We start from the raw sequence: 26,487 nt of genomic DNA on the forward strand, positions 1-26,487 counted from the left end.
AGCAATTCCACTTCATTAGTATAAGCCAAGTATGAGCTTCATCTATCCTGTTTCTGCATGACATAATGAGCTATTAAAAAAGCTTCCAAAGCAATCAAATACATACTAAAAGTGAGCTTATGAGTAACATTCAAAAGGAAGTGTCTTTACTGTCAAAGCTTAGCAGACACATATTTTGATGGGAGGCAAAGATATATTACCTTTTTTGAATCATGAACTCACACCATGCTCATATGACATGTAAGTGTATCAAGTGCCTTTGCAGACTTTTTGACTTTCAAATCATGATGATAGCAACAATTTCTCATGAAAGATGCAAAATTACTGGACACCCAAGTGCTACCATGGTGTAATTGATTATCTTTCTCAGCAGTTTTTTCAAAGCACTATTTCCTTCCAGTGTATATACTGATCAAGAAAAGAATTCTTTGGACTTTATTTCTGAGGTATTCATGGCAGCAAGACCACAGAGCACTGAAAAAAAAGAAACTTCACTTGTAATGGTAGAAAAGCAGACTGTATTTGAAATCCTGTGGTCACTTCTGCTGCTGAACACTTTAACATGCCATGCTGCCTTCCTGCACAAAATTAGAGAGGTGAATACATAGAAGAAAAAAAATCTATCTTGCAAGTCTAGTTATCCAGAAATACTTACATCCACCTCCTTGCTTGCATAAGATGGAAAACAAAAGGGATTTTTCTAAGTAATTGTAGTTGCTTTTGGTCCTGTCTCCACTGTTCCTTTCAGTCCTGAACATCCATTGGTTGCAACAATGTAGAAATCAGAACTCACTTAATACAGAGACAACTGCTCTGCAAGGTCTAATAGTTCATCAGCTTTCAGTTCTACAAAAGAAACAGTGCAAGTGCAACTCCTCAAGCCCCTGGCATCCCAAAAGATCCCTCTAAAGGATGTGTCATTTACTGGTGTTTTTTTAGTACAAGGAGTACAACACTCCACACTATGCTTGTCAGATTACCCCTTGTGCACAGCAGTAAGCCGAAAGTCCTCAGACAAAGAAGTGAAGAAATGGTGAATATTCCTGAGCTTCCTGAGGGCCAAAACGCAATTTCCATGCCTGTGCCTCTTCCAGCCCTCACAAAGTACAGCTGCCCAAAGCCATGGGTTACTGCTCATGCAGGTTCAGTTTTCCAATAGTTATAAAGATATATTTCAATTACCAGCAATGAGACTAGGTTGGACCTGGGTTTGCAGAAGATATTATTGTTATAAACATTTATTTCTAGAAATTTAATTGCTGTTCTCCTGCAGCAGAATTCCTAGGCAGGCACACGGAAAAGGCTTAAGACCCTCAACCCCCTCCCTCCCAACTTCTTGCTTACAAATAAAGAGGTTTGCAGTGGCCGTATTATGAATGGTTTTATTGCTGACATTTTGTAATACATTGTTACCATTCCAGTCTTTACTATGTAACTAAAAAAATAAACCATAGATCTAAAAGTACAGTGTTAGTTTTACCCATAATCAATATAGTAACTGATTCAAAGTATGCTACAGAGGCACTTTACAAAATAAAGGAAAAAGTAATTTAAATCCATCTTCCAAGGATTTTAATTCCAAAGGTTACTGCCAACAAACTCAACTACCCATAGAACTGCTAGTTTGTTTTCAAACAAAAGCTGACTGAAACATTCTGTGTATGGCTGTACTTACACATAATATTTCAAAGCAGTCTCTTTCTCATAATATTTCAAATAGTCCCTTGTACTTAATGAGATGTTACAAAATATATTCTTAATTTGAAAAATGTGTGCAATAGTCAATGCAGAAATTAGGTTCATTTTTTAAAGTGTAACACAAGTATAACCAAGTACATACACTATATACACAGTGTAAAGAAGTTAATAAGGCTGCTTAGTTTTTTGAATCTGGTGTATGGTACTGCAGATAGGACACACATACACACACAGAAGATGTTGTGGATATTCCCATGGAAGTTTAAATCTAAGAACTTGCAGAAATGTCCCAACTACTTTGAGCATTCTATTGGACTTTCAAACTGAAGTATAAGTTATTTCTAAAGTAGATTTCTAGTATGGAGATATATCTTTTTAGGGAAGAACATTAAAAAAAAAACCAACTTGATTAGCCTCTGGACAATCTGAAATTTCTCACTGGTGTTAACATCTGCATGACTGTGCATGCTGTATATTCATTTTTACATACATAACAAGAAAACATATACCCACATCTAGCAGGAAAAGGGAAACATTCATAACAATAAAATTTCTTTAGGAAAACTTGGTTGATATATACAGTATATAAAAAAACCCTACACAATTGTCAGCATACAAAAATATGAGTTCAATATCTTTTTATACTTCAAAACCTAATGATGAAAAATCCAGATATCCTGAGTCAGGTGTGTACTGCACATCTAATTTACCAATGCCAGAGTACTGTTGGAGTACAATTAGAAAAGCACTACCTGCATTTATCAAGTACAGAGATAAAATACATAAGGCAATGCATTATCTTTTCATACTGTTAAACACAAATGGCGCAAAATATGCGTAAAATGCTGCAAGACATATCCATGATGGAGCTGTAAATAGTATGGAACAATATGTAGATATATACTACAGTTACTGATTTTCTCATTTAGATGAAATGAAAGACACCTTCCTTTTTTGAGCATCATGCTTAACCATGATGTGTATATCCACATTCAGGCAATTGTCTTAAATACATACATATAGATATATATATACACACACACACTACATCTGACAATCAATTAATAAAACATGTTTGCTTGTGAATTGCTCTGGCTAAAAACAGATCAATAAAAGTGGTTAATTTTTTTCCCATTAAAAGACTCTAACAAATGAAATTAGGTATGACTACTGTAGATCCTTGTTGACTGAAGTTTAATTGTCTTGGCTCTAAACCAGTAGGAGTTCTGACCACTACTGACTCCATTAAAATAAACAAATACAAACCAACCAAAAAACCTGATGCATTTGCTAAAACCCAGTGAACTCTACCCAAAAAGCCATTAAGGATTCCAGCTGTCTCAGTAGACATGAACTTGGTTGGTTGCTTCACCTGACAGCAGGAATATTTACTTTAAAATGGATCTCTAAACACAAAGTTTGACACTGAAAAACTGGACTATATACATTTTTTATATTTATTTACATTTACATTCTACAAGGAAAATGACTATTAAAAATAACTAATTTGGGGAACTAGAGTGGATCAATGGCCATTTCATAGACTAAAGACTGTTTAACATCCTATTATTAATAGATGATGATGGTTACCAAGATAGGCCAAGCATCCTCAGCTCTCCTTAAAATCTGCGTTTTCTCCAAGCATGGATGCTATGGCAACTCAGCTGTTCCTGGGCCTGTAACCTTCCCTTCCCAGGCTAGCATTGAATCATGGTAGTATCTGGTAATGTATGACTCTAGATCCTTGAATTTATTCCCAAAAGAATTACACTTTCCTTGGGGAAAAAAGTAAAAATTACATACAGAATGCATTCCCTAAACCAGTACAACACATTGTTGTAAAAAAAGGCTATGTAACCCATTTCTGTCAAAGCAAAGATTTAAGAAGCTATAGGTGATACAATTCTTGTAAATCATCACTCTTGGTCATCTTTTCTTGTCACCTGTGAGTTTAAAAATTTATAAGAGGATAAACATACTGTGATGAGAATGGATATTTTTTTTACTCTGCAAGTGCATCTTGTATAAGGAATAAATATGTCCTATACATATACCAAACAAGATAAACAGCTTTAATAATGAGCATATGTAAATTTATATTTTAAGAATGGAAGTCCATTTAATGTTATTAGAAGTCAATAGAATGGTGTTAGAATGTGCAGCGTGCTCTCAAAGCAGAGGGTCAAGAAAAGCAATCTGAATACTACAAAATGTTTCATACAAGCCATTGAAGAACATTTTGAGAAATCAGGTCCCCACTTTTTAATACACAGTAAGGGGGCCGTTTATGCCCGATTTCCTCTGAAAATAGGCTGGACTCGATCTGTAGGTTAGAGTCAAGGATCCCAGAGATCTTTTCCAACCTAATTGATTCTGTGTGTTACTGTGGAATCACATTTTTATGTGTCATCTGTAATCCCAAAAAACCAGGGCTTAAATTTCTCAGCTTCTTTGATACCAGGCTAAATAGACACTTTACTTTGCAGTATGGGTCACTAATAAAGCTCATAATGCTTAATAGGTTTTGGAAACTGTCTCTAGATGGGGAAAAAAAGAATAAAGGACAAAAAGCTAGATATAAAATGACCAAAGTAAGAGGTCAAGATTTCTGATGCACACTCATGAAACAACAGCTAAAAAATTTTGTCCAGTGACTGGCTTTTAATTATTTGTCCCTTACAAATGTCTATTATCCCACGATTTCAACAACAAAATGAAATATGGAATTATCATATTATACAGGGAGACTATTTTAGAGCATTTACACTCCTACCATTTTCAATGCTATACAAAAAAAAAAGCAATTACTGCTTACAATAATGCATGTACATGCAAGAGATTTTGTTCTCTAGGTTATTTTATTGCATACAGGCTCAGCAGCTCCATGCAGCCAACAGCTGACTTCCCTCATAGTAAATCAAACCTCATGTGGGGAAACCTCACAGGAAGATGTGAGCTCAGAGCCAGGCTGACAGCAGCACGCCCTTGGCTTGAGGTGCTTATGGCTTCTCTGTAATTCTGATGTCTGAGCAAGCAGAAACTGAAATCACTGGTGCTTTTGCCTGGAGCAGGAATTACCATAGCCAATACTGCTGCTCTGAATGAAACACATCTGAAAGTATGAGATCCTGACTAGAACAGCAATTATAGAAAACATAACTCTTTCTTATGTGTAAGCATTAGGTCATGCTAGACAAAAGCCTTTAAAAGTAATTTTTTTGGTTTTTTGGTTTTTTTTTAATTTTGATTTTGCTTTTTTGTATTAAGTATTTTAATCAAAAAGATCATGGTTCAATAGCTTCCAGTAACTATGAAAGAAAGTAAACCTTAAAGCACAAAGGTGAAGTTGCTACTGGAGTGTTACTGCATGCCTTTGTCATAGTTTAAGGCAAACATTCTCTTTTTATTGATATGACTACATAAATACATACATGTTGAAACATACATATATGCACAGACATGTATATCTGTGGATATATAAAAATATTTATTTTCTTAGCAAAGTTAAGGTCTGTGTATAAACATTTAGAATACTGAAAAAGGTAGGAGCTCTAATTCCTCCTCTGGAGAGAAGTAACAAGTTCCCTAAATATCCTCTAAAAAACCCCACTCTCTTCAAGAGTACAATTCCTTTTGAATTCTCACTTATCTCATTGTCCATTGATAGGTTCACAAATATTTAGATCATATGCAAAAATTATGTTGTGAGGTTTGATTGCTACAGCATAACTACAGGCCGCTGTTTTACAAAAAATAAATTTTATTCAGACAGTATGTGTCTTGCTCTAATGGAATACATAGCTGCTGCTACAAGTAGAACTATTTCAGAATACAGTTTTTGTTTTAATGTGCTCATACATAAATCCTCATTTGGGGGCATTTGAAAATGAAAATTCTTTGGCCAACAGAACAGCCAAATGCAGATAAATCCTCCCTGGGCTCTCTAAATAGTTAGTACAATTTCAAAATAAATCTTGAACAATTACCACTCCAAAGAACTGAGATGCTACACAAAACAATTCTGACAAAATGTGGAAAATGGTAGCATAAAACATCAAAACACCAAACTATGCTTGAACTTCAACCAGTCATTTCCAGTTTAACAATACTGACTCATCTCTGCCTTATGTAGATTTGTTAGTGTAGTGTTATAGAAGAAAATACACAACTCTGGAAAACTCTGAAGTGCAGAGATGTAATAATGTAAAACATCTACTGGAGTCTGAAACACAGCCTAACAGTGGATGATGATCAGACTCCTCCTTCTCCTTCATTACAATGGCAGCTGCAAAAGAGCAGAACTCTAGCTTATATGCCACACCATCAGGCACTCCTAATGCCGTGTAGGTCCTCCTCCCAAAGCAGTGTGACGAGCCCTTCATGGCTGAGTGTACTGATTACACACACACACCCACAGCAGCTGCCTGCAGCCATTAAACACAATTCTGAAATGAACGTTCCATCTTTAAACCTCACATCATACTCTTGAAACAGTGAAGTTAACATTCCAAGAAATTATGATGGTGACAGGAAAAAAAAGCTTTCTCAAGTGCAAAGGGCCCCAGATGAAGTGCATGCTCGTTATCAAGCCTAGTTTATCCAGGCTTCCACAGATCACATTGTGCATAGTGTGCAAGTGAAGACAACCCCTCTGACCAAGACTTTTTTCTCAAGCTGCTGGCTATACCTATTATGTGACTGAACAATACACATCAAATTAATCTGATTCCAGTGTTCAATTCCCAAGGAAGAATACTGTCCTATGAGTGTAAGGCTGGAGTGCACAGACTTCAGAAATGCTTTTGGGAAGACATCTTTCAATGCCAGTAGGTAATATTTATGGTATTTTTTCCTTTGTCCTGAGTAAAAGATTTTTTTTCATCTTATTTATCAAAGCTGCAGGGACATAGTGCTATAGTGCAGTTGGATTTTTGTCATATAATCCCAGTATCATCAAGGCCATTACTGGGTTGTTTTCTGGAGCACATCTTCTCATTCTTCTCCAACAGGTGGTGGTGGCTGGCACAGTTTGTATAATCTGACAATGACAAACAAACAAAGCAATTATTATTCTGAAAACGGTCATTATTAAAATGAGTAAATTTAAGGAACCCAAACTAAAGCTACATCTTTCTGCACTGCAAAACAAAAGGTATGAATTTCGTTCAATACCATCAATGTAAAACTAATAAAATCTTTGTTTACACTGAAAGGGGAATCATTAAAACACATATCTATAAGCAGTTTGATGAAAAATTTCTGTATTGAAATGTGTTTATATTTCTGTACTGAAGATGCCTTCATTAATCCTATTAGGAGTTGTTGCCCTGGATTTCTCATTTGGAAAAGCTGCTTGGTGAATGTAATTGCCTCCAATTCTGTTTTGTCTTGGCCCAGTCAAAGCTCCCTAAAAATATTTCCCTGAAGAACTGCTGCTGTTTGAAGCACCTAAGACATGTGTCAGACATGTGAAATTAGCATGCAGATTTTAAATTCTCTCTCACTCTGCTTCTTTATGGATGACGTCAACAACAGTAAGATTTGGTTCAAATTATTATCTCAGTACAGATCAAAATAGCCACTGCTTTTATAAAGGTTTTTGGACTTCTATTAATCCCTTTTGAAAGGACTTGGTTATTAACAGGTGTTTGAAACCCTAACAACAGAAATATTGAAAATAAAAGGCGATCATTCTGACCTCACAGCCCTTGCTCTGTACTCCTGACCAGCATACACTATCTCCCCTGAAACCACAGCAATTAGAACCAGCCATAGACATGATCTCATTTGGAGATTACACATATTCCTCTGGGAAAATGTATCATTGGAGGAATAACAAAGAGAAATCTCCACCATAATGTGTTCTAAAGATCATTGGGCTCTTCCACATAGTCATATGGCATATATTCAGAAACACAATAATTTAAGGTCACATTGTGCAGACACCAAAGCATCTGTTAGGAGCTATATATAAGACAATAAACATATATCTAATATATTTATACTGATGAGAGGATAAGGTCTGATCTTTATACAGACAAGGATGCAGAGAAAAATAGGTGTTGAATTATTTGATTCTGCTGGCATAATAAAGCAGTAATATTCAAAGCTGGCAGAAGACAGATAAAATTACAGTCAGAATCTCATCTAGAGTAATTGCAGTGGGGTTAATACTTGATGATGTTTTAGCAATATTTAATTTCTGTGGTGCAAAGTGCACAAAACTTCATTTCCAAGTACTAAGATCAGTGTATTCTTCAGGTTATGGCAGTAATCACTAAGATTGTCTTCTGAGCATGTGATATAAAGGAACTGTGAAGCAAAATAATGATAAGGCTGCATTAATCTCCAAGGATCTGAAGTTGCTGAAGATGCTATAGAGCAGAAATAGCCTGTTCTGGGTCAATATGTATGGAACAACTATTTGAGATGATACAAACATCAGCTGAGAAAACACAAACAGCGGTGGTTGCAGACAACAAGAGAACCCTGTAAAGTGATGTTAATTGAAACCAAATATAAAACTGTTTTCAAAGCAGAGAAATGAGAAGCCATAGTTTTGTTTAGCTATACATCAACAGCATCCTGCTGATGACAAATTTGACTTGTGCCCTGACCACGGAGGTCTGGGATATTCCTGACATTGTTACTGCTGCTCACTGGCAAGCGTACCAGGTACGTGTGTCTACTCTATGTTCTCATCATTCTTCTTCAGCATTTCAGTGCTACATTGTGGGAGTTTCAGCTGGAAAGAGGCAGTCTTTTTCCACAGATGCAATGCTAAAAAATCGTATTGCTAAGTTTCAATTTTTGAGAACTTAGATTTTTCCTTTTTCACATAGATAAACATTCTATCATGTTGGGATGGGAAAAGTTTGGGTTGCAAGAATTCTTTGTCTCTCCCCAGAATTATGTCATTAAGGAGTTCATTTAAAGCCCAAATTATACTGTTCAAAATATGAAAAGTCTTCTCCCACTAATGTTTTAATTGCTTTTAATGTAACAAAATGTTATTTTATTGCCATGGATTCCCACAAGGCAAGACAGCTGATCAGGGATCTTTGGTCCTGGACTGCCTCTAAGCTAATCAGATTCATATGGTCATCTCTATCAAGTTTTACTAGTTCCCTCTTTCCTTACTGAAATTTAAACACCACAGTGGATCTGCTATGTATTTTACATATATGTCTAGCTCATTCAATGTATTCTCATTAGTCAACAAATACATTATGCTTAAATCACAAAAATCCAGTTTAAATTAGTTCTGCACTACTAAAACCATTTTAAGATCAGATTAAGAATTGTTTGGTTGTTTTTATTTGCAAGTATTGTGCTTTTAAAGAAACATTTCCAGCACCTGCAATCCATCACAACATTAAAAAGCTGGATAAATATAGAATAACCTATTTTTCATTGTAATGCATGTTTCAGAAAGAGACAAAGAAAGACTACATCATCCTCAAATGCAACTAGAACATGATTTTGCTGAGCTACTGCAGTACAGTATTTCATTAAAATGGGGTTATTGATCTTGTTAAGAGTATTTACCCAAATACTTAGTACTATAAGTACTAAGAGTACTTACCCAAATATACTACTAAACATTACAAGTGATGAAGGATTTACTCCAGTGTTTTCAAAGTTAACATAACTAGGATTCATTTTTCAAAAATGGGCATGTTTTGAAGTGTTACATAGGCCAGACTTCTGCAACTAATCACTTGAAGTAAAATTGTATGGCTAAGAGTGCAACTGATTTTATGTTCATTAAGAGCCAAATCTTACCAGCTAAAGCATAATCTAGTCAATCTTTACTGTTAGCTTTTGAGCAGCTAGGACTGAATTTGGCACAAAGTAGACAAAACCATGGTCTAGGACACAGAATCAGTTACCTTGGCACAGACTGTGGCGTTCGATCCCTCACTCCTAAATTCTTGGCTGTGTTTTGTACTCTCGCACCCTGTGGAAGAAGAACAACAATTTTACTTCATTTATCCCACAATAAATTAGGAAATTTTCTGAGTTTTGTAGATGAACATAACTTGAGTATAATTAATTAACACATAGGCTTCATGTCCCAAAACAACTAGTATCTTCTAAGGTGAGAATAAGTTGAAGCAATAAAGAAACAAAAATCTTGCCACATGTCACCAAATAAATACACATATATAGGTCTTGCTAATTTAAAAGATAATTATAAAAAAAAAAAAAAAACAAAAAAAAAAAAAAACATTTAAGGTTTAAAACAATCCAAACACATCTCATTTCAATTTGTTTGATTTTTGTCACTATTCTGTGTAGAAGTCATAGATAAAGTTCTTTTCTGACATGTCACTTGTTTCCTATGAACTTTTGCACAAGTAAATAATACAGATAATTTTCTATGAAAATACTAAATGAAACTAACAAAGAATGGCCTAAAGTCAGGCACTAAATAAGGATTAGAAAAATGCAGGTCCTGATCTTCCTTTCTAATTAGAGAATCTCAAAAACAAACAGGCAGGAACCTCCGGAGATTGATTAGTCCAAAATCCCCACTTAAAGCAGGGAAAAAAGAAAAGTTGGTCTCTCTCTACCTCAACTGATAAAATCAATAATGAAAGTACTTTTGTCTCACTGACTCATCTAATAAGGAGGAAATGGATAAAACATGCACAATATTTATATACCATGAACTATTGTGTGAAAAACACCCTCTTCTGCAAACATACCAGCTTACATATATCAACAAAATTAGTAAAATTTCTTTTTGAATGATGAGGTCTAGCTCTTAAATTGCAGTTTTATTGATGTAAAGTAGTCACAATAAAGAAATATCTGTTAGGCTTACTATGTTTTTCTATAATTTTAAAGGAGATGGAAACTCCTTGTTCTATCAATAATAAATACACCGACTCTCCATTTATTTCTCCTGAACTATGTAAATTCAGGACAAAATAATAGATAATAAAAATTTATAACCTCAGAATTCTTACTGTGTAATTGATGTGAAGCATCAAAAATAATTGGTATTTCTACCAGAGCTGCAGTACCAGGTGCACATGATGTAAAATAGGTATAATAATTGGTTCCAGTCATAGAGTAAGACTAGACCTTTCATTTGACTGAAATCACGTACACAGGTAATTGACATGGTTTTGTTTTACTGTCATGGGCTGAAACAGTATGTGAAAAAGGCTAGCTGTTTACACACAGACAGGCTCTCAGATTGTATGTAAATCAGCGTGTGCCACAGAAACATACTGTGTCCTTACATTTCTTTAAGGCAAAGAAAGGGTGATAAAGATAGAAAAAATAACTAGAATACATATAAAAATTAAGGCAGAATATAAAATTATTTTACTACAGCTGCATCTGTCTCAGTAAGATTGTCTCCAACAATTGCAAAGGCACATAATAGACCATGACAAACATGTTTTTCCCCAGAAACTCCTCCAGAATTAGACTCCAGTCATTAGTCATTCGACACTTCCTCTCTTCATCAACAAGTGTGTTTAATTAATTTTAGTGATTCTCTTCTTTCCCAACTCATCTTGTACTCAGTAATAAATACACATCACTAACCTCGTGAAAGATCTACATCTTTGGTACAATCTTGACTTGCTACATCAAGAATCAGAGAATGGTTGGGTTGCTAAAATTTTAAGAGGTCATCTAGTCTCAACCTCCCACCACAGGTGAGGACACCTTGTACTAGACCAGAATGCTCAAAGTCCCATTCATCCTGTCCCCATATACTTTCAGGGATAGGGCATCTACAGCTTCTCTGGGTAATATGTTTCAGTACCTCACCACCCTCACAGTAAAGACTTTTTTATAAATCTAATGTCTAAAATTTATTATAAAATAAAGACTCAATCTAAGCCCACTGTCACTTTGAAGCCATTACCCCTTCTCTTTTATTGCATGCAGTTGTAAAAAGTCCCTCTCCAGCTTTCTGTTGTTTTAATTTGGTTTAAACCTGACAAAGTTTCATTTGATTTGTTTAGTTCTGCACTGGTGAGGACAATGGTCAGTCCCTACCTGTGACACATGTTCTTTAGAAGTCTGTCATCCCCCTTCATGAAGCTGAACAGTCCTACAGAATTTTGTCTTTCTGTCTGTAAACCTTTCCCAGCAATTGGCCAGTATTTTCCTGACTTTCTCTGAATCTTTTCCATTATGCTATATATTTATGGAAGGGATAAGAACATAAGATGGTTCTAAATCCAGGGTCATGACATCATGATTTCTACTTTGTCCTCTATCCCTCCTAAACCATTATAACTTCTGCTTTACTGTTAACTGCAGCAAATTGAGCTGATGTTTTCTCCTCATATCCTGAGGACTTGAACATGAAATGTAATGGCAAACTCACTCTGGGTAATATGTTTCAGTACCTCACCACCCTCACAGTAAAGACTTTTTTATAAATCTAATGTCTAAAATTTATTATAAAATAAAGACTCAATCTAAGCCCACTGTCACTTTGAAGCCATTACCCCTTCTCTTTTATTGCATGCAGTTGTAAAAAGTCCCTCTCCAGCTTTCTGTTGTTTTAATTTGGTTTAAACCTGACAAAGTTTCATTTGATTTGTTTAGTTCTGCACTGGTGAGGACAATGGTCAGTCCCTACCTGTGACACATGTTCTTTAGAAGTCTGTCATCCCCCTTCATGAAGCTGAACAGTCCTACAGAATTTTGTCTTTCTGTCTGTAAACCTTTCCCAGCAATTGGCCAGTATTTTCCTGACTTTCTCTGAATCTTTTCCATTATGCTATATATTTATGGAAGGGATAAGAACATAAGATGGTTCTAAATCCAGGGTCATGACATCATGATTTCTACTTTGTCCTCTATCCCTCCTAAACCATTATAACTTCTGCTTTACTGTTAACTGCAGCAAATTGAGCTGATGTTTTCTCCTCATATCCTGAGGACTTGAACATGAAATGTAATGGCAAACTCACAGTCAATTATTTTGAATGTGAACTTAGAGTTTGTTTTTTCCCTAGTGTCCTTCACTTAAGAGTAATCTACGCTGATTTTCATCTACTATTTTATTGCTCAATCACAAAGTCCTGCAAGATTATTTATAATTCTTCAGATTTACTGCTCATCTTTAATAAAAGAATTGAAAATAGTTCAGTGGAGGATAGAAAGAATGATTAGTTAAGAAAATTCAACTGAAAAATGACAGACGAGATGAATTGATTTCTTCTATCTGTACAAGTGATGGCTTATCAGATAATCAAATCTGGGACAGACTTTTTAGCAGGAGCTGTAGCAATAGGAAAGCAGGTAATGATTTTAAACTAAACAAAGGTATATTCAGAATAGACATAAGGAAGAAATATTTTATAATGAGGGTGGTAACACAGTAACAGGTTGGCCAGAGTATACTAGATGCTCCATTTCTGGAAAAAGTCTACTTATAATAGGGAAGAAAATCTGGTTGCTAAGTTTATGGTATACTGGTATACAGAACATGGGAATTGCAGGGGGAAAAATAGAAGAAAAAAGCCACATAAAAGCGGCACAAAGTAAAGCATCATAATGGAAAGGTTAAGAAAACTCCAGAAGAGTTAACCACATGAGAAGCAGCATGCAGGAGTCCCCACTACTGGAGGCTTAAGAACAGATACAACAAATATCTGTCAGGAATGACATAGGGATAGATGCTGGTTACAGTAAGACATGTTGAGTCCACACCTTCTGCACCTTCTGGCCTTCTCTCAGTGCCATTTTCTAAAATTTTATCATAATAAAGAAACCTCACCATGCTGAGACTGGCACATGATGAACAGTACTGAGAGCCAGAATGTACATACATTGGCAAAAACTATCTAAATTAATCACATGCTGATCCTGGACGTCAGTGCTGTGACTACCTCTGAGAACAAAACCAGCCTATTTTTACTTGCATCACTCACTAGACAAACTAATTTTAGTATCTTGCTCACATAATAAATCAAATGCATTGATTTAAAAAGGAGTCTAGCTTTATATAATTGTGTAATTTATTGTTTAGTTGGGACACAAATTAGACCTTACTTAAAACCACCAAATTCTTATTTCTTTTGAGGAAAAGCCCCCAGGAATTACTAGCAGCTTGCTACATGACATCTTTTTGTCACCACTGAGCAACATTATACCATTTCTATTTCAATATACTGCTAATTTATACATGTCCAATTCTATTCCTAATTGACACTGTCTCAAAAAGGCATAAGGGAGAGCTGGGTTACATGACTCTAGACTGCTACCCTCTGCACACCAGTACTGCCAGAGCACTGGTGAAAGATGATGGCAGTTCTGAGACGCCAACAATCTGGACTCTTCTATATGAACTAGTATTCTCATTGCCACGTTTAAAAATTATAGGTTTATTTTCAAGCTACACACTAATTTAAGGGTAGCAAAAGCAGTCACATAGAGAAAACATTCAAAAAGCTCTAAATCAGTACAACACTTAAGAGAATTATTTACAGAATCACTAGGTTGTAAGAGACCTTCAAGATCATCAAGTCCAACCCATGCCCCAACTCCTCAACTAAACCATGGCACCAAGTGCCTCATCCAATCTTTTTTTAAACAAATTCAGAGATAGAGACTCCACCACCTCCCTGGGCAGACCTTTCCAGTATTTGATCACTCTCTGTAAAAAACTTTTTCCTAATATCCAGCCTATATTTCCCTTGGCACAGCTTAAGGCTGTGTCCTCTGGTTCTGCCAGTTCTGCCTGAAGAGACCAACCCCCACCTGACTACAACCACATTTCAGAAAGTTGTAGAGAGCAATAAGGTCACCTCTAGTTCCCCTTTTCTCCAGGCTAAACAATCCCAGCTCCCTCAGTCGTTCCTCACAGGACTTGTGTTCCCAGCCCCTCCCCAGCCTTGTTCCCCTTCTCTGGATGCGCTCAAGCCTCTCAACGTCCTTCCCAAACTGAGGGGCCAGAACTGGACACAGCACGCAAGGTGAGGCCTCACCAGTGCCAAGTACAGGGGAAGGATGACCTCCCTGCTCCTGATGCAGGCCAGAATGCCATGGGCCTTCTTGGCCACCAGGGCACACTGCTGGCTCATGTTCAGCTGTCAACCCCCAGCTGTGTGGGCACTGTACTGTACAGCCACACCATCCCCAGCCTATAACATTATTGTGGCCAAAATGCAGGACTCAGAAGTTGGACTTATTAAACATCATTTTATTGAACTCTGCCCATCCATCCAACCATTCCGAGTCTCTCTGCAGAGCCCTGCTACCTTCCAACATATCGACACACACTCCCAGCTTAGTGCTGCCTACAAATTTACCAATGAAAGACTCAATGCCCTCATCAATGACATCAATAAAAATATGGAACAGAGCTGGCCCCAGCACAGACCCCTGAGGACACCACTGGTGACTGGCCCCAGCTGGATGCAGCACCGTTCACCACCACTCTGGGCCTGGCCATCCAGCCAGTTCCTAACCCAGCAAAGAGTGCTCCTGCCCAAGCTGTGGGCTGCCAGCTTTTCCAGGAGTATGCTGTGGGAAACAGTGGCAAGGGCCTTTCTGAGGTCCAAACAGACAACATCCACAGCCTTTCCTGCATCCACCAGGCGGGTCACCTGGTCATAAAAGGAGACCAGGTTGGTCAAACACGACCTACCCCTCCTAAATCCATGCTTTCTGGGTCTGATACCCTGGCCATCCTGTAGGTGCTGAGTGATGACACTCGATACAAACTGCTCCATAACCTTACCAGGTACTGAGGTCAGGCTAACTGCCCTATAATTACCAGGATCTTCCTTCCCACCATTTTTGTGTATTGGCATCACAGTGGCCAGCTTCCAGTCATCTGGAACCTCACCAGTGAGCCAGGACTGCTGGTAAATGATGGAGAGCAGCTTCACAGACTCATCTGCCAGCTCCCTCATCACCGTGGGATGGATCCCATCAGGTTCCAAAGCTTTATGAATATCCAAGCAGCTCAGCAGTTCTCTAACTGCCTCCTCCTGGATAAAAGGGGGACCATTCTGCTCCCTGACACCATCTACCAACAGGCTTGTCCTGAGAACTAGCGGTCTTCCCACTAAAGACTGAAGCAAAGAAGGCATTAAGCACTTTTGCCTTCTCATTTGCAGTTACTGAGTTCCCTTCCACATCCAGTAGAGAACAAGGGTTTGTCTCACCCTTCCTTTTGCTGTTAATATATTTGCAAAAACATCTTTTATTACCCTTTACTAAAGTTACCAAGCTAAGTTTGAACTGAGCTTTGACCTCTCTAATTTTTTTTTCTACACACCCTAGCAACCGGGAGAGCAGCTTCACAGACTCATCTGCCAGCTCCCTCATCACCGTGGGATGGATCCCATCAGGTTCCAAAGCTTTATGAATATCCAAGCAGCTCAGCAGTTCTCTAACTGCCTCCTCCTGGATAAAAGGGGGACCATTCTGCTCCCTGACACCATCTACCAACAGGCTTGTCCTGAGAACTAGCGGTCTTCCCACTAAAGACTGAAGCAAAGAAGGCAGTAAGCACTTTTGCCTTCTCATTTGCAGTTACTGAGTTCCCTTCCACATCCAGTAGAGAACAAGGGTTTGTCTCACCCTTCCTTTTGCTGTTAATATATTTGCAAAAACATTTTTTATTACCCTTTACTAAAGTTACCAAGCTAAGTTTGAACTGACCTTTGACCTCTCTAATTTTTTTTCTACATACCCTAGCAACCCACTTAAATACTTCCTGAGAGACCTGACCCTCCTTCCAAAGATGATACTTCCTCTTTTTATTCCTGAGTTCCTTCAAAACCTTATTGCCCATCCACACTGGATATTTGCCTCACTGACTCACTTTTCAGCACACAGGGACAGTCTGTTCCTGTGCCCTCAAGATCTCTATTTTGAAGCTCACCCACCTTTCCTGGACTCCTTTGTTTTTAAGGGCTTCTTCCCAAGGAACTCTCTAAACAAGTCTCCTAAATAGGCCAAAGTCTGCCATCCAGAAGTCCAACATAAAAGTCTCATTGTTAAAGTTACCAAGCTAAGTTTGAACTGACCTTTGACCTCTCTAATTTTTTTTCTACATACCCTAGCAACCCACTTAAATACTTCCTGAGAGACCTGACCCTCCTTCCAAAGATGATACTTCCTCTTTTTATTCCTGAGTTCCTTCAAAACCTTATTGCCCATCCACACTGGATATTTGCCTCACTGACTCACTTTTCAGCACACAGGGACAGTCTGTTCCTGTGCCCTCAAGATCTCTGTTTTGAAGCTCACCCACCTTTCCTGGACTCCTTTGTTTTTAAGGGCTTCTTCCCAAGGAACTCTCTAAATAAGTCTCCTAAATAGGCCAAAGTCTGCCATCCAGAAGTCCAACATAAAAGTCTCATTGTTGTTCCTCCTGACTTCATCAAATATTGAGAATTCTATAATTTCATGATCATTCTGCCCCAAGCAGCCTCCAACCACCACATATCCCACCAGTCCATCTCTATTTGCAAACAACAGGACTAATATAGTCCCTCCCCGGTGGGCTCAAAATATAGTGTTATTATACTTTTAAAAAGGCACAAAAACATGATTAGTCACTTGAAAGACAACATAAATTCTCTTCTGGCCTTTTCTGTTCATCAGTCTTTTAGTTACTTTTTTTTCTCAGAGCTCTCTGCCCTCTTTGCAGCTCCTTTCCTAGGCTTCTGTCCTGTTCACTCTGCTGCATCCTGAAGTCACACTGCTGTCAGGATGCTTTGCATAGTATTTTGTGTGTGCAGTTGTTTACATGAGTATATACATAAGTTTAAAAATTTACCAGAAGGTAGTTGGGATGTTTTGGCAATTTTTTCTCTATTTCATAAATAAATCAAAACTGCTTAAGTAAAGCCATTCCACAGACCCAAGTTCATACCCACTCTCACAAGTTTGTCTCTTTCCTTTAGTTCTCACAGACCAGGTGCTTGTTATCTTATTATATATAACTGACAAGACAATTACTTTGAACATTGTTCCAACAGTACAGTTGGAGCTATTATTAGTCTCATTCAACATGATCGTGACCTCCTTCAATTAAAAAATAAAATCATTCGTGAGGTTATCCATTCAATCAGGTGTCTCTGGTTATTCAGTACTGGTGCACCAAGTTGGAAAACACATCAGCTTTGAGTAATTTCCTCTAGTGGAAACCTGGTAGTTACAGGAGTTAGTGCTGCTGAGTAACAGATGGAATAGATGTCCTTTGACTTGCACCACCCTGTGGCTAATATCTTTATGCCACAAAATTTTTCTGTGCAAATGGGATAACAATTGTTTTTATTTATGTGGAAAAGGCACATGTATTGCTCTTAAATGCTCTGCATTAAGCCCCAAGAAGCCTTTTTATTCCTTTTTCTTCCAAGTTTTATGGCCTGCATTATGATCCTGATAGTTAAATCCTACAGATAATTTAAACATTAAATCTGAACAGGTTTCTAGAAAATACCATAGTGTGTTGTTGAAATTACTCCAAAACATTTAGAATTTAATGGAGGGTTATATTTCTATTACAGAACTCCAAGACTGATTGAAAATTACAACAAAAGATTATTACTCTATTAAATGCCATAGTCGTTTCCTGCAAGAGAAAGCATGTGTGAAAAAAGTCTAGATATACTAGCACAAATTTTCACAGTATCTGTGTGTGGTATTGAGGTATTGGTATCTTTAACAGCTATTGATCACCTGCTGTTTCACTTCAAAGAATGTATTCTCATCAAAAGGCCTTTTTTCATATCTGTATTTGAGCAAGTACATCTACAGCTGCACAAAACCATGTCAGTTTCTTCATTTTGTAGCTCATTTTCATTAAATAAATGCAGAAGATGCAAAAATGAATCAGCATTTTTTAAATGGCCTAGATCTGTATTTTGAAAATGTACAATTTGACAGAATACATCCTACAAGTAGATTTATGCAAACCCCTACAACCATATTTTTGATTGCAAAATATGCAGATCTGCCTTTTGTTTAAATCTTCAGGAGCAGACATATAAAGCAGTAGTCTTCTTTTCAAGTCAAGTTAAAGCTGTAATTCCTGAGCAGATGTACCTTCAAGAACCTTGAGGATGATTATTCACTACAGAAATTTAATTTATGTACCAAAGTAAGTGAAAGCCCAATACAAAAAGGAGTGACTAAATACTCTGATGTACCCATGCTCAGCAACAGGACTTACATACAACTGATGCAAATCTGTTGTTTGAAACTATCCACAAAATTCCTTTAACAGACCAAAGGTCACACCTAGCATAAACATATTTTTGTCTATAGCAAGATAGAAGTACAGATTTTTAATAATCTTTATAACTGTGATTGCTGCATAAAATATGTAGCAAAGTTAATGAACATAATAAATTAGGTGCCATCTAGAACCCAGAAATTATGAACCTTGTCTTATCTGTGATTAATTGTTACAATATTTAATTATGGGGTTTTTTCCCTTCAAGACTGAGTGCATCCTGTATTTTGCTTCTGATTTTTTTGTAAGGTTGAAAGCTACCACAGGCTGGGATATATGTTCCATATGCATGCAGAGTGATTAAGTCCCCCCTCAACCTCTCTTTCATCAACTGAACAGGTTGAGCTCTTTAATCTTCAGTTTATAAGTCTTGTCTAACAATCTCTGGACCATTCATGTTCCTCCCCTGAATTCCTTCCAAGATACATCCTTTTGGAAGTATTTTCTGATAACAAGATACTCTAGAAAATGTTGTGTTAATACAGTAGAGTGTACCCCCCATTTTCAGTTTATATTACTTTTTAATGTAGTATTTTTGGCATACCTTCACACCAAGAGTTCATGTTGAGGTGTTTATCTATCCACAACAGCCTCTAAATCCTAATATCCTATGATAACCAAAGAGTGAAAAACACTGTTTTGTAATAAGGACATTGTCCTCAGGAATCTTGCCTGGAAAGCTAAAAACAATGGTATTTTTTTTCTCTCCTTTTCTTCTACACTTCCCCTTAATTCAGCGCATGAGTCACTTTTTACTGGCAATAGTTAATAATCTTAAGTTGTTTTTATCAATCATATATATTAAGATAAAAGTTGTCTTACTCAACAGACTCTGATGTAAGGTGACACCAAGGCAGTTACTATGCAAAAATCACTTCATAAAATCGTAAGAGAAAGCAAACATCTGCTTAAAGATGGCCTGTTTCTGTATTAAAAAGTAAAAAAAAAACCCACCTTCAACAATAAGGGAAGAAAATTTAAAAAAAAAAAAAGGCCAAAACACAAACAACAAAGCATGAAACTAAGAGGACTGAGATAGACACTGCGCAACATTAGGATGGAGGCTAAAAAATGCTTGGTTGAGTCATTCCTGTTTGATAAGCACGCAGGTCTCCCCTGTCACAGCATACATGGCAGCTGAGACAGCCACAACACACAGAGTATCCACATACAACTTGAGAAAGCTTCAACCCATACAGAGTAACATTGTACCGCATCAGAAGGCTTCAGGTGTCTGCCCATACAGAATAACATAACATCACATCAGCAGGCTGCAAGCATCTGCCCTTCTTGTGCTTTAGCCCAACCTTTTACACCCCTGATTGTTCATGCACTGCACCTGTTCCCTTTGGTGACTGGTCAGTGCACCCGGGCACTCCAGTCTCATTCCTTTCAATGCTGTTCACCTGCTTTTCACAGCTGTAGCCCACTCCCCACTCCCAGTTGCCACCAGCCGTGTCCCTACGCTCCCGCGCAGCCAGCACCTCACCTGTTTGCGCATGACGTCGGTGGCCTGCATGATGTAGCGAGGGGGCAGCCCGTGGCTCCGGGCCAGCGTGATGGCCTGCTCCAGGGTGACGCTCAGAGTGCAGCTGCAATGGGGAAAAGAGATCAGCTATCTGAGATCTCCTCAAAATATCTGTTTTTAAATCAATCCCCTTTAAAAAAAAATATACAAAAAGATTGCATGGTAAACGTGCCTCCTGTACCTCCCTCACCCATGCGGGCATTAGCCTGAACAGTATAATGTTTCTAAGATTTGGAGTGTAACAAATGTTCTTGCTGACTTACAATCTAATGTATTTGTTTCGTTTTGTTCTTGAGGAAAAAAAACCCAAACAAACAAAACCCAACTCCCCAGAAAACACAAAAAAAAAAAAAAACAAAAAAAAAACAAACACACAAAAACCCACACTAAAAACAATGGCTTGGCAAGTGCACAACTTGGAGAGTAACAACCCAAGAAAAATATTTTTTGCAATTGTATAAATCCCTTTTCAGGTGGTTTCTGCATGTTCTACCTCACCCTCCACTCTTAAAGCAGACCAAGGCTTTGTACCAGGATCCCAATCTTTTACAATTAATTTAACTTGATTATTGTCTTGGCACATAAGTGCAGTGCAAAATTAAGAGACATTTACCCCTTTCAAAAAAAAAAAAACAAAAACAAAAAACAACAAAAAAAAAAAAAACACCAAAAAAAAAACCACCATGAAAACTGCATTCCTTCAAATGAACTGTCCTGTGCTGCTTTGCCAATCTTTCTCAAAAAACCACCTGAGGCCAAAAACTGATTGTGGTTCTTCATCTAACAGAAAGGCTGTCACTGTTGTATCAGAGCAACCAGAAAAGTTTCAGAGCAGTAGGACAGACAACCTGCCAGCACACCAGGAAAGAAGTAGTAGGGAAAGTAATTTTGAACGTGCCATCTGATTTTCATTGTTATGAGGACATGAAAAAATGGTTGGTTTCTCATGCAACCAAGACCACAGTTGCAGAAAACTCATGGATAAAGACAAAACACCTGAGCAGAAGCAGGTGCTTTTAGAAAGAACATGTTTGAGGGTTGCTGTAACCCAAGAGGCGAGAGTGGCTCTACTCTGCACCAGTAAACTGCTCAATGATTTTTCTCTTCACGACCAAAGTACTGCAGTAATCAAATCTCTTGAACCAGAAAGATGGGTTGTACACAAAATTATTCTACCTCAGCAGAACCTGACAAAAGCTGTAATTTTCAAGTTCAAATAATAAAACTAAGACACATTATTAATATATAATTTTCAGCACCCTTTTGGCAAAATCCTGACCAAAGTGTTCTGCATAGTTTATAATATGCACACAGAACAGACAATATGTTTCAATCAAACACTTATCTTGCTGAGCAGAAGATCTGTAGGAGGAAAAAATGTGTCTGTACTTATTTTCTTACTGAAAAAAACCCAAACCCAAAATGACATATTTTAAAACTGCTTAAGCTAATTTCTGGACTGCAAGAAGTTTCACAGAAGTGAGCATAGAGGATACTAAATTTGATCTGTAGCTTTATTAATGGTCTTTCATAAAAGATTTATAAGCGAAGTGATATTCCTTAGTAATGAGATAATTTTCATTCCCCAGTTTCTTGTATACACTGGCCTCAAGAGTTAACTTGAGGCAAAAGTGTATTGATCTTTTCTGTTATGTGTTTGATTAAGGTGCAAGATAGCTAAATGTTAGATTAGAAATTCTAAACACTGTTTTCATCTTGTCTTTGAAAAGTGAAATATTGCACAAAATACATGTTCATAATATTTGCCAGCACCAAAATTTAAACATCCAACCTTCAAGACCAGATTGCAAAGGAGGCTTTGTTCTATTCACAGTGGAAAAAAAGCAGAAGTATCTGAAATGTACATTGACAGGTATAATCTAAACCAAACAAAAAGGGCAAAAAGTTTCTCAGTAGGTATAATATGTATTAATGGGCTCAAAGTACAGCTCTCAAGCAAGTCGTTCCCCAGCCAAGTTTCCCAGAAATCCCATCTTCCTGGAAGAATAAAAAAATTATATTCTGCATGCATGAATCAAAACTAACAAAAAAACCTTCTAAAAGAAGGTCATATTGAAGAATTAAGTGCAATTTTGTGATTGAAAAAAGGCTGCCAAGCTGCTCCCTATCCAAACCTGATGAAATGGCTGATGATCATGGACATTACGAGGCCTCTACATTTGGGCAATCCCAACTGTGATTCAGAAATAAGGCTGCCAAGTGTGTAGATAAAGACATAACCAGAGTGGGAAAAGCAGAGAGAGAGCAAAACAGCAAAATAAAGATTTCTTTTAGAGGCTGCTATGGAGTTAAGCAACAACTACAGTACAGTTCTGAAACACATATGCTAAAATTGAAGATCTCTCTTCACAGCAAGTAAGAATAGCCATTCTAAGGATAGCCTTTTTAACATGTCCTATGAAATTAGTAGCAAAGACACTCACGACGACAGCAGTTATGATTATTATAGAACAACAGAACATTTTACGTTTGAGACGAAATCCTAGAGTAATGCTGGTTAGATACATCCATTTTCTCTTTAAAAAAAATCTTATTCATTAACAGATGTTAAAAATTGTTAAAATAGCATCAGAGACATGATTACATTTGAATATACTGTTTCATTAGAGGTGTAATTTAATATCATCAGGTTTTTTCTTTCTCCTGTGGCACATAAAAGGTCTGATGAATGGCAGAGTTAAATATAAACTATAGTTTATGACTTTTGTCCTGTGATTAAGAAAGAAGGTTACTACTTTCTAAATTAAAAAAACAGCAACACTCAAATAGTGTCATTTTAGTTGAACACCAGATCAGTGAGATGGCATCTTCTGACAAAACTGATCATATTAACCTTCCATGAGACTATGCTGAAGTGACTCATTTATCTACATACTGGTGCTTTCCCCCAGTTCTTCAAAGTTTTTTTTAATTAGTACATATCCCTTTTTACAACTCAAACTGCCCTAGACACCTGCTGTGAAAGAAAAAATGCACACATAGAACATTAGATGGTAAAATGGAAAAGTCATATCTGGAAGTACCTCAGCAACAGAGCTGCCAAGCATGCAGAGATTAAGCAAATGCAAAAAACCAATGTAGCTTCTAACATTTTATTAAACAATATGAAATCTGGTTATTCTCCATCTTGTAAAGTTCTTCTGGTGGCCTGAGCAAAGTTCAATATCAAGGACTGTCAGCAAATATGTGCAGTAATAATCCACTTTTCTCCAGCATTTCGAGAGCTGATAAACAGATGGTATCAAAGTTTACAAAGCAATCTGGAAGCAGTTCTGATCTCTGAAAAGTATCTGGTCATTTGGATGCAATCAGCCAAGCAAGCCAAACAAGGAAAATATTTGGGGAAAAACCCTCCTAACATTCTGTTATGGGAAGCATAAAGCTCAAATTCATAGATTTAACAGTGTAAACAGATCAAATCTGTTCTGACTCCCTCTCTTTTCCTCTTACCCCTTTTTTTTTTAATGTGAGAAAAACAAAAGACCCAAATTCATCATCTCAGAATTTATGTCAGTTAGAATGACAAATTCCCTGCCTTGACAGATTACAACAGCAAGGCAGAGACATTTGGATTTCCCAGGACAACAGGGCTGAGAATTCCTCATTTCTTCCATTTGGTTTCCAAGAAACAGAAGGGGCTGCAGCTGCTCCCAGCTCCTGCCTGCTATCCCCAGTCTCCCATCAGTCATGACAGTATTGATGTGAAGATTAAATACATACTTTAAAACAACTTCTGGATCAAACCATTCTGAACCTGCCTGAAAAAAGCAAGACTAAATTATTTTCTATCACCAATAGTCCATTTGTTTCTGACTGGATGTTATTTTCACTAAAGGGCTGCAAATCGGCTGGACAGATGCACATCAACCCTGAAAAATGGAGTTGTAAAATACAAATACAGACTGAAATTTTCTGAGAAATTGGTTATTTCACAACAGCCTGTCTAATGTCACTCGAAAGGAAAAATAATTTTGAGTTTGTGTTCACTACCTACAGAGGTACCATGCAGCGAAGTGCATATCTGGGTTAACAGAGTAAAAAGGATCTAAATCATCCAATTCATTCTCAGGTTTCAATTATGCTTTCAGCCATTCTACATTCAAAAATGCAGCAAAATGTCCCTTAGAAAAATGCCCTGAGTAGAAAAGATGAGGTAAAACAAATTGGTTTAGTATTTACCACAGTCAGAGATGTCAAAATGAATTATGTTATATTATTTTCCTATGTGAATAGGAAAAAAATATGAAAAGGGTGCATGTATACTTAGGTCTAATTAAACACTAAAGCTTCTACTCATACTCAACATGTAATTTAATGCCATTATTATTAATTACTTTTCTTCCTGTACATCATAAGCTAATCATTCCGACGTTTGACCACTTTTTACATCAACTACACTACAAGTAATCTTTTTTTTTCTGCTGTCATTTAAATTAATATGTATAGAAGGAATATTATTTACATCAGTGCATGAAGTAATTAAAAACTTAAGTGTTAAAGTAAATCAATTTGGGGTAAACATTTTTTGGGGCATTTGTCTATAATTAATAATTTGTCTATAATTAATATTGATGGCTGGGTAATCTGCATTGATTCTGATGAACAATCTGAAGAAGAAAATAAACACAATAAAACTAAAAAGGAAGACAAATGTTGTTCAGGACTATAAAAAAATGGGTGTACAAAGTATAGGCAGGCCTAAACAGCCATTCAACAGAGGTCAACCTGGCCAGCCATTAAGTATTAGAGAGAAAATGAGTATGAAACTCATACCCCTAAACCACAATACTGTATTTCACAATTACAGTAAACTCTGCTGGAGTTCAGGACTTAGTTTTAGTCCCTTTATGAATCTTTGTGAAGCTGAGATGTTGCCAGTGTGCAAAGGCCACTATAAAAGCACTGCTGGATGGAACCTGTCCACTGAAGGCCAGTCTAACATATAGAAAACCATTATTATGCACATTAAGTGTATTAATTCCACTCTGAATCAAAAACAACACTTCAAAAAGTAACTGTCTGTGGAACACACACCATCACCACACAGAATGGCCATGTGCAGCCCTTGCTAAAGGGATTTTCTGCCTCTCATCCATTAAACATCAGCATGCAGAGGTTTCATTCACAAAAGTCACCACTGTGGTTACACAGTTGTGCAAACCTCAGAATAAAGATATCCCAAATCCCTTATCAGGTACACCTCCACCATCCTACGACAGGATAATCAAACCCAGCTCTACCAGATATTTTCAGACACAAACTACCAATAGATTTCTTACTGAAGCAGATGGCATGAACTTACCAAGCCAGAGACTCATTCCTGGGAGGTAAAAATCTATTAGTCAAATATCTATTAGTATCTATTAGTAAGTATCTATTAGTATCTATACATCAAATCTACCCTTGGTAAATGCATTTTTTTGTGGGTTAAAAACATATTTTTATCAGGGTTATTTGGTTCAAATAACACCAATTATTAATAATTTTTAATAATGAATGGATGAAACACCAAGGAAGTAATGTTAATTTTTTTTTCTGTAGATTTGAAGATTATCGTCATCCAATCTATTTCCATAAATAAATGTAAGTATCTACCTCTTTAAAACAGAGAGACTTTCAAAGAAAAATTACAAAGAAAAAAAATGGCACTTCTTTTCACTGCACATCATCTGTCAGTGTTAAGAAACTGCAGGGATCATCTTCTCACAATCATTTTTCCTGTAAGATCTTAGCACCTCTAGTCAGCTGGAAATGTTGCAAGGAAGCAATTTCACTATTAAATATTCTTTGCTTGATGAGAGAACAGCATTTCCAAAATTTTGGGCTATTCTATGCCTTTTATTCACTCATTTTCCATTACACTTGCAAAAATAAACAAACACAATCTAAAGGCATCTGAAACCTCAGCCTTGGCCATTATCTCTCATTCTGTGCAGAAAGTCTTTCCATTAAAGGCTTCTTCCTCTCTAAGGAGGCAAGTAAATCTGGTAAAAAATTGCAATTT

The 26,487-nt window shown here is 37.0% G+C and overlaps 1 protein-coding gene across 2 annotated transcripts in view; it reads right to left on the bottom strand.

Moving 5' to 3' along the window:
* Positions 1-1,362: 1,362 nt before the first annotated feature.
* Positions 1,363-26,487, bottom strand: part of PREX2 (phosphatidylinositol-3,4,5-trisphosphate dependent Rac exchange factor 2) — a 171,664-nt gene continuing 146,539 nt past the window's right edge. For both annotated transcript variants that reach the window (XM_041464435.1, XM_041464434.1), the window contains exons 39-41: positions 20,424-20,526; positions 9,591-9,658; positions 1,363-6,736 (exon numbers count right to left, since the gene is read on the bottom strand). In XM_041464435.1, coding sequence (XP_041320369.1) covers positions 6,691-6,736; positions 9,591-9,658; positions 20,424-20,526 — 217 coding nt within the window. In that variant the 3' untranslated portion in view covers positions 1,363-6,690. The remainder of the gene's footprint in view (positions 6,737-9,590; positions 9,659-20,423; positions 20,527-26,487) is intronic.

This window comes from Pyrgilauda ruficollis, unplaced genomic scaffold, assembly GCF_017590135.1.
Source record: "Pyrgilauda ruficollis isolate IOZ18807 unplaced genomic scaffold, ASM1759013v1 scaffold18, whole genome shotgun sequence".
NCBI lineage: Eukaryota > Metazoa > Chordata > Aves > Passeriformes > Passeridae > Pyrgilauda > Pyrgilauda ruficollis.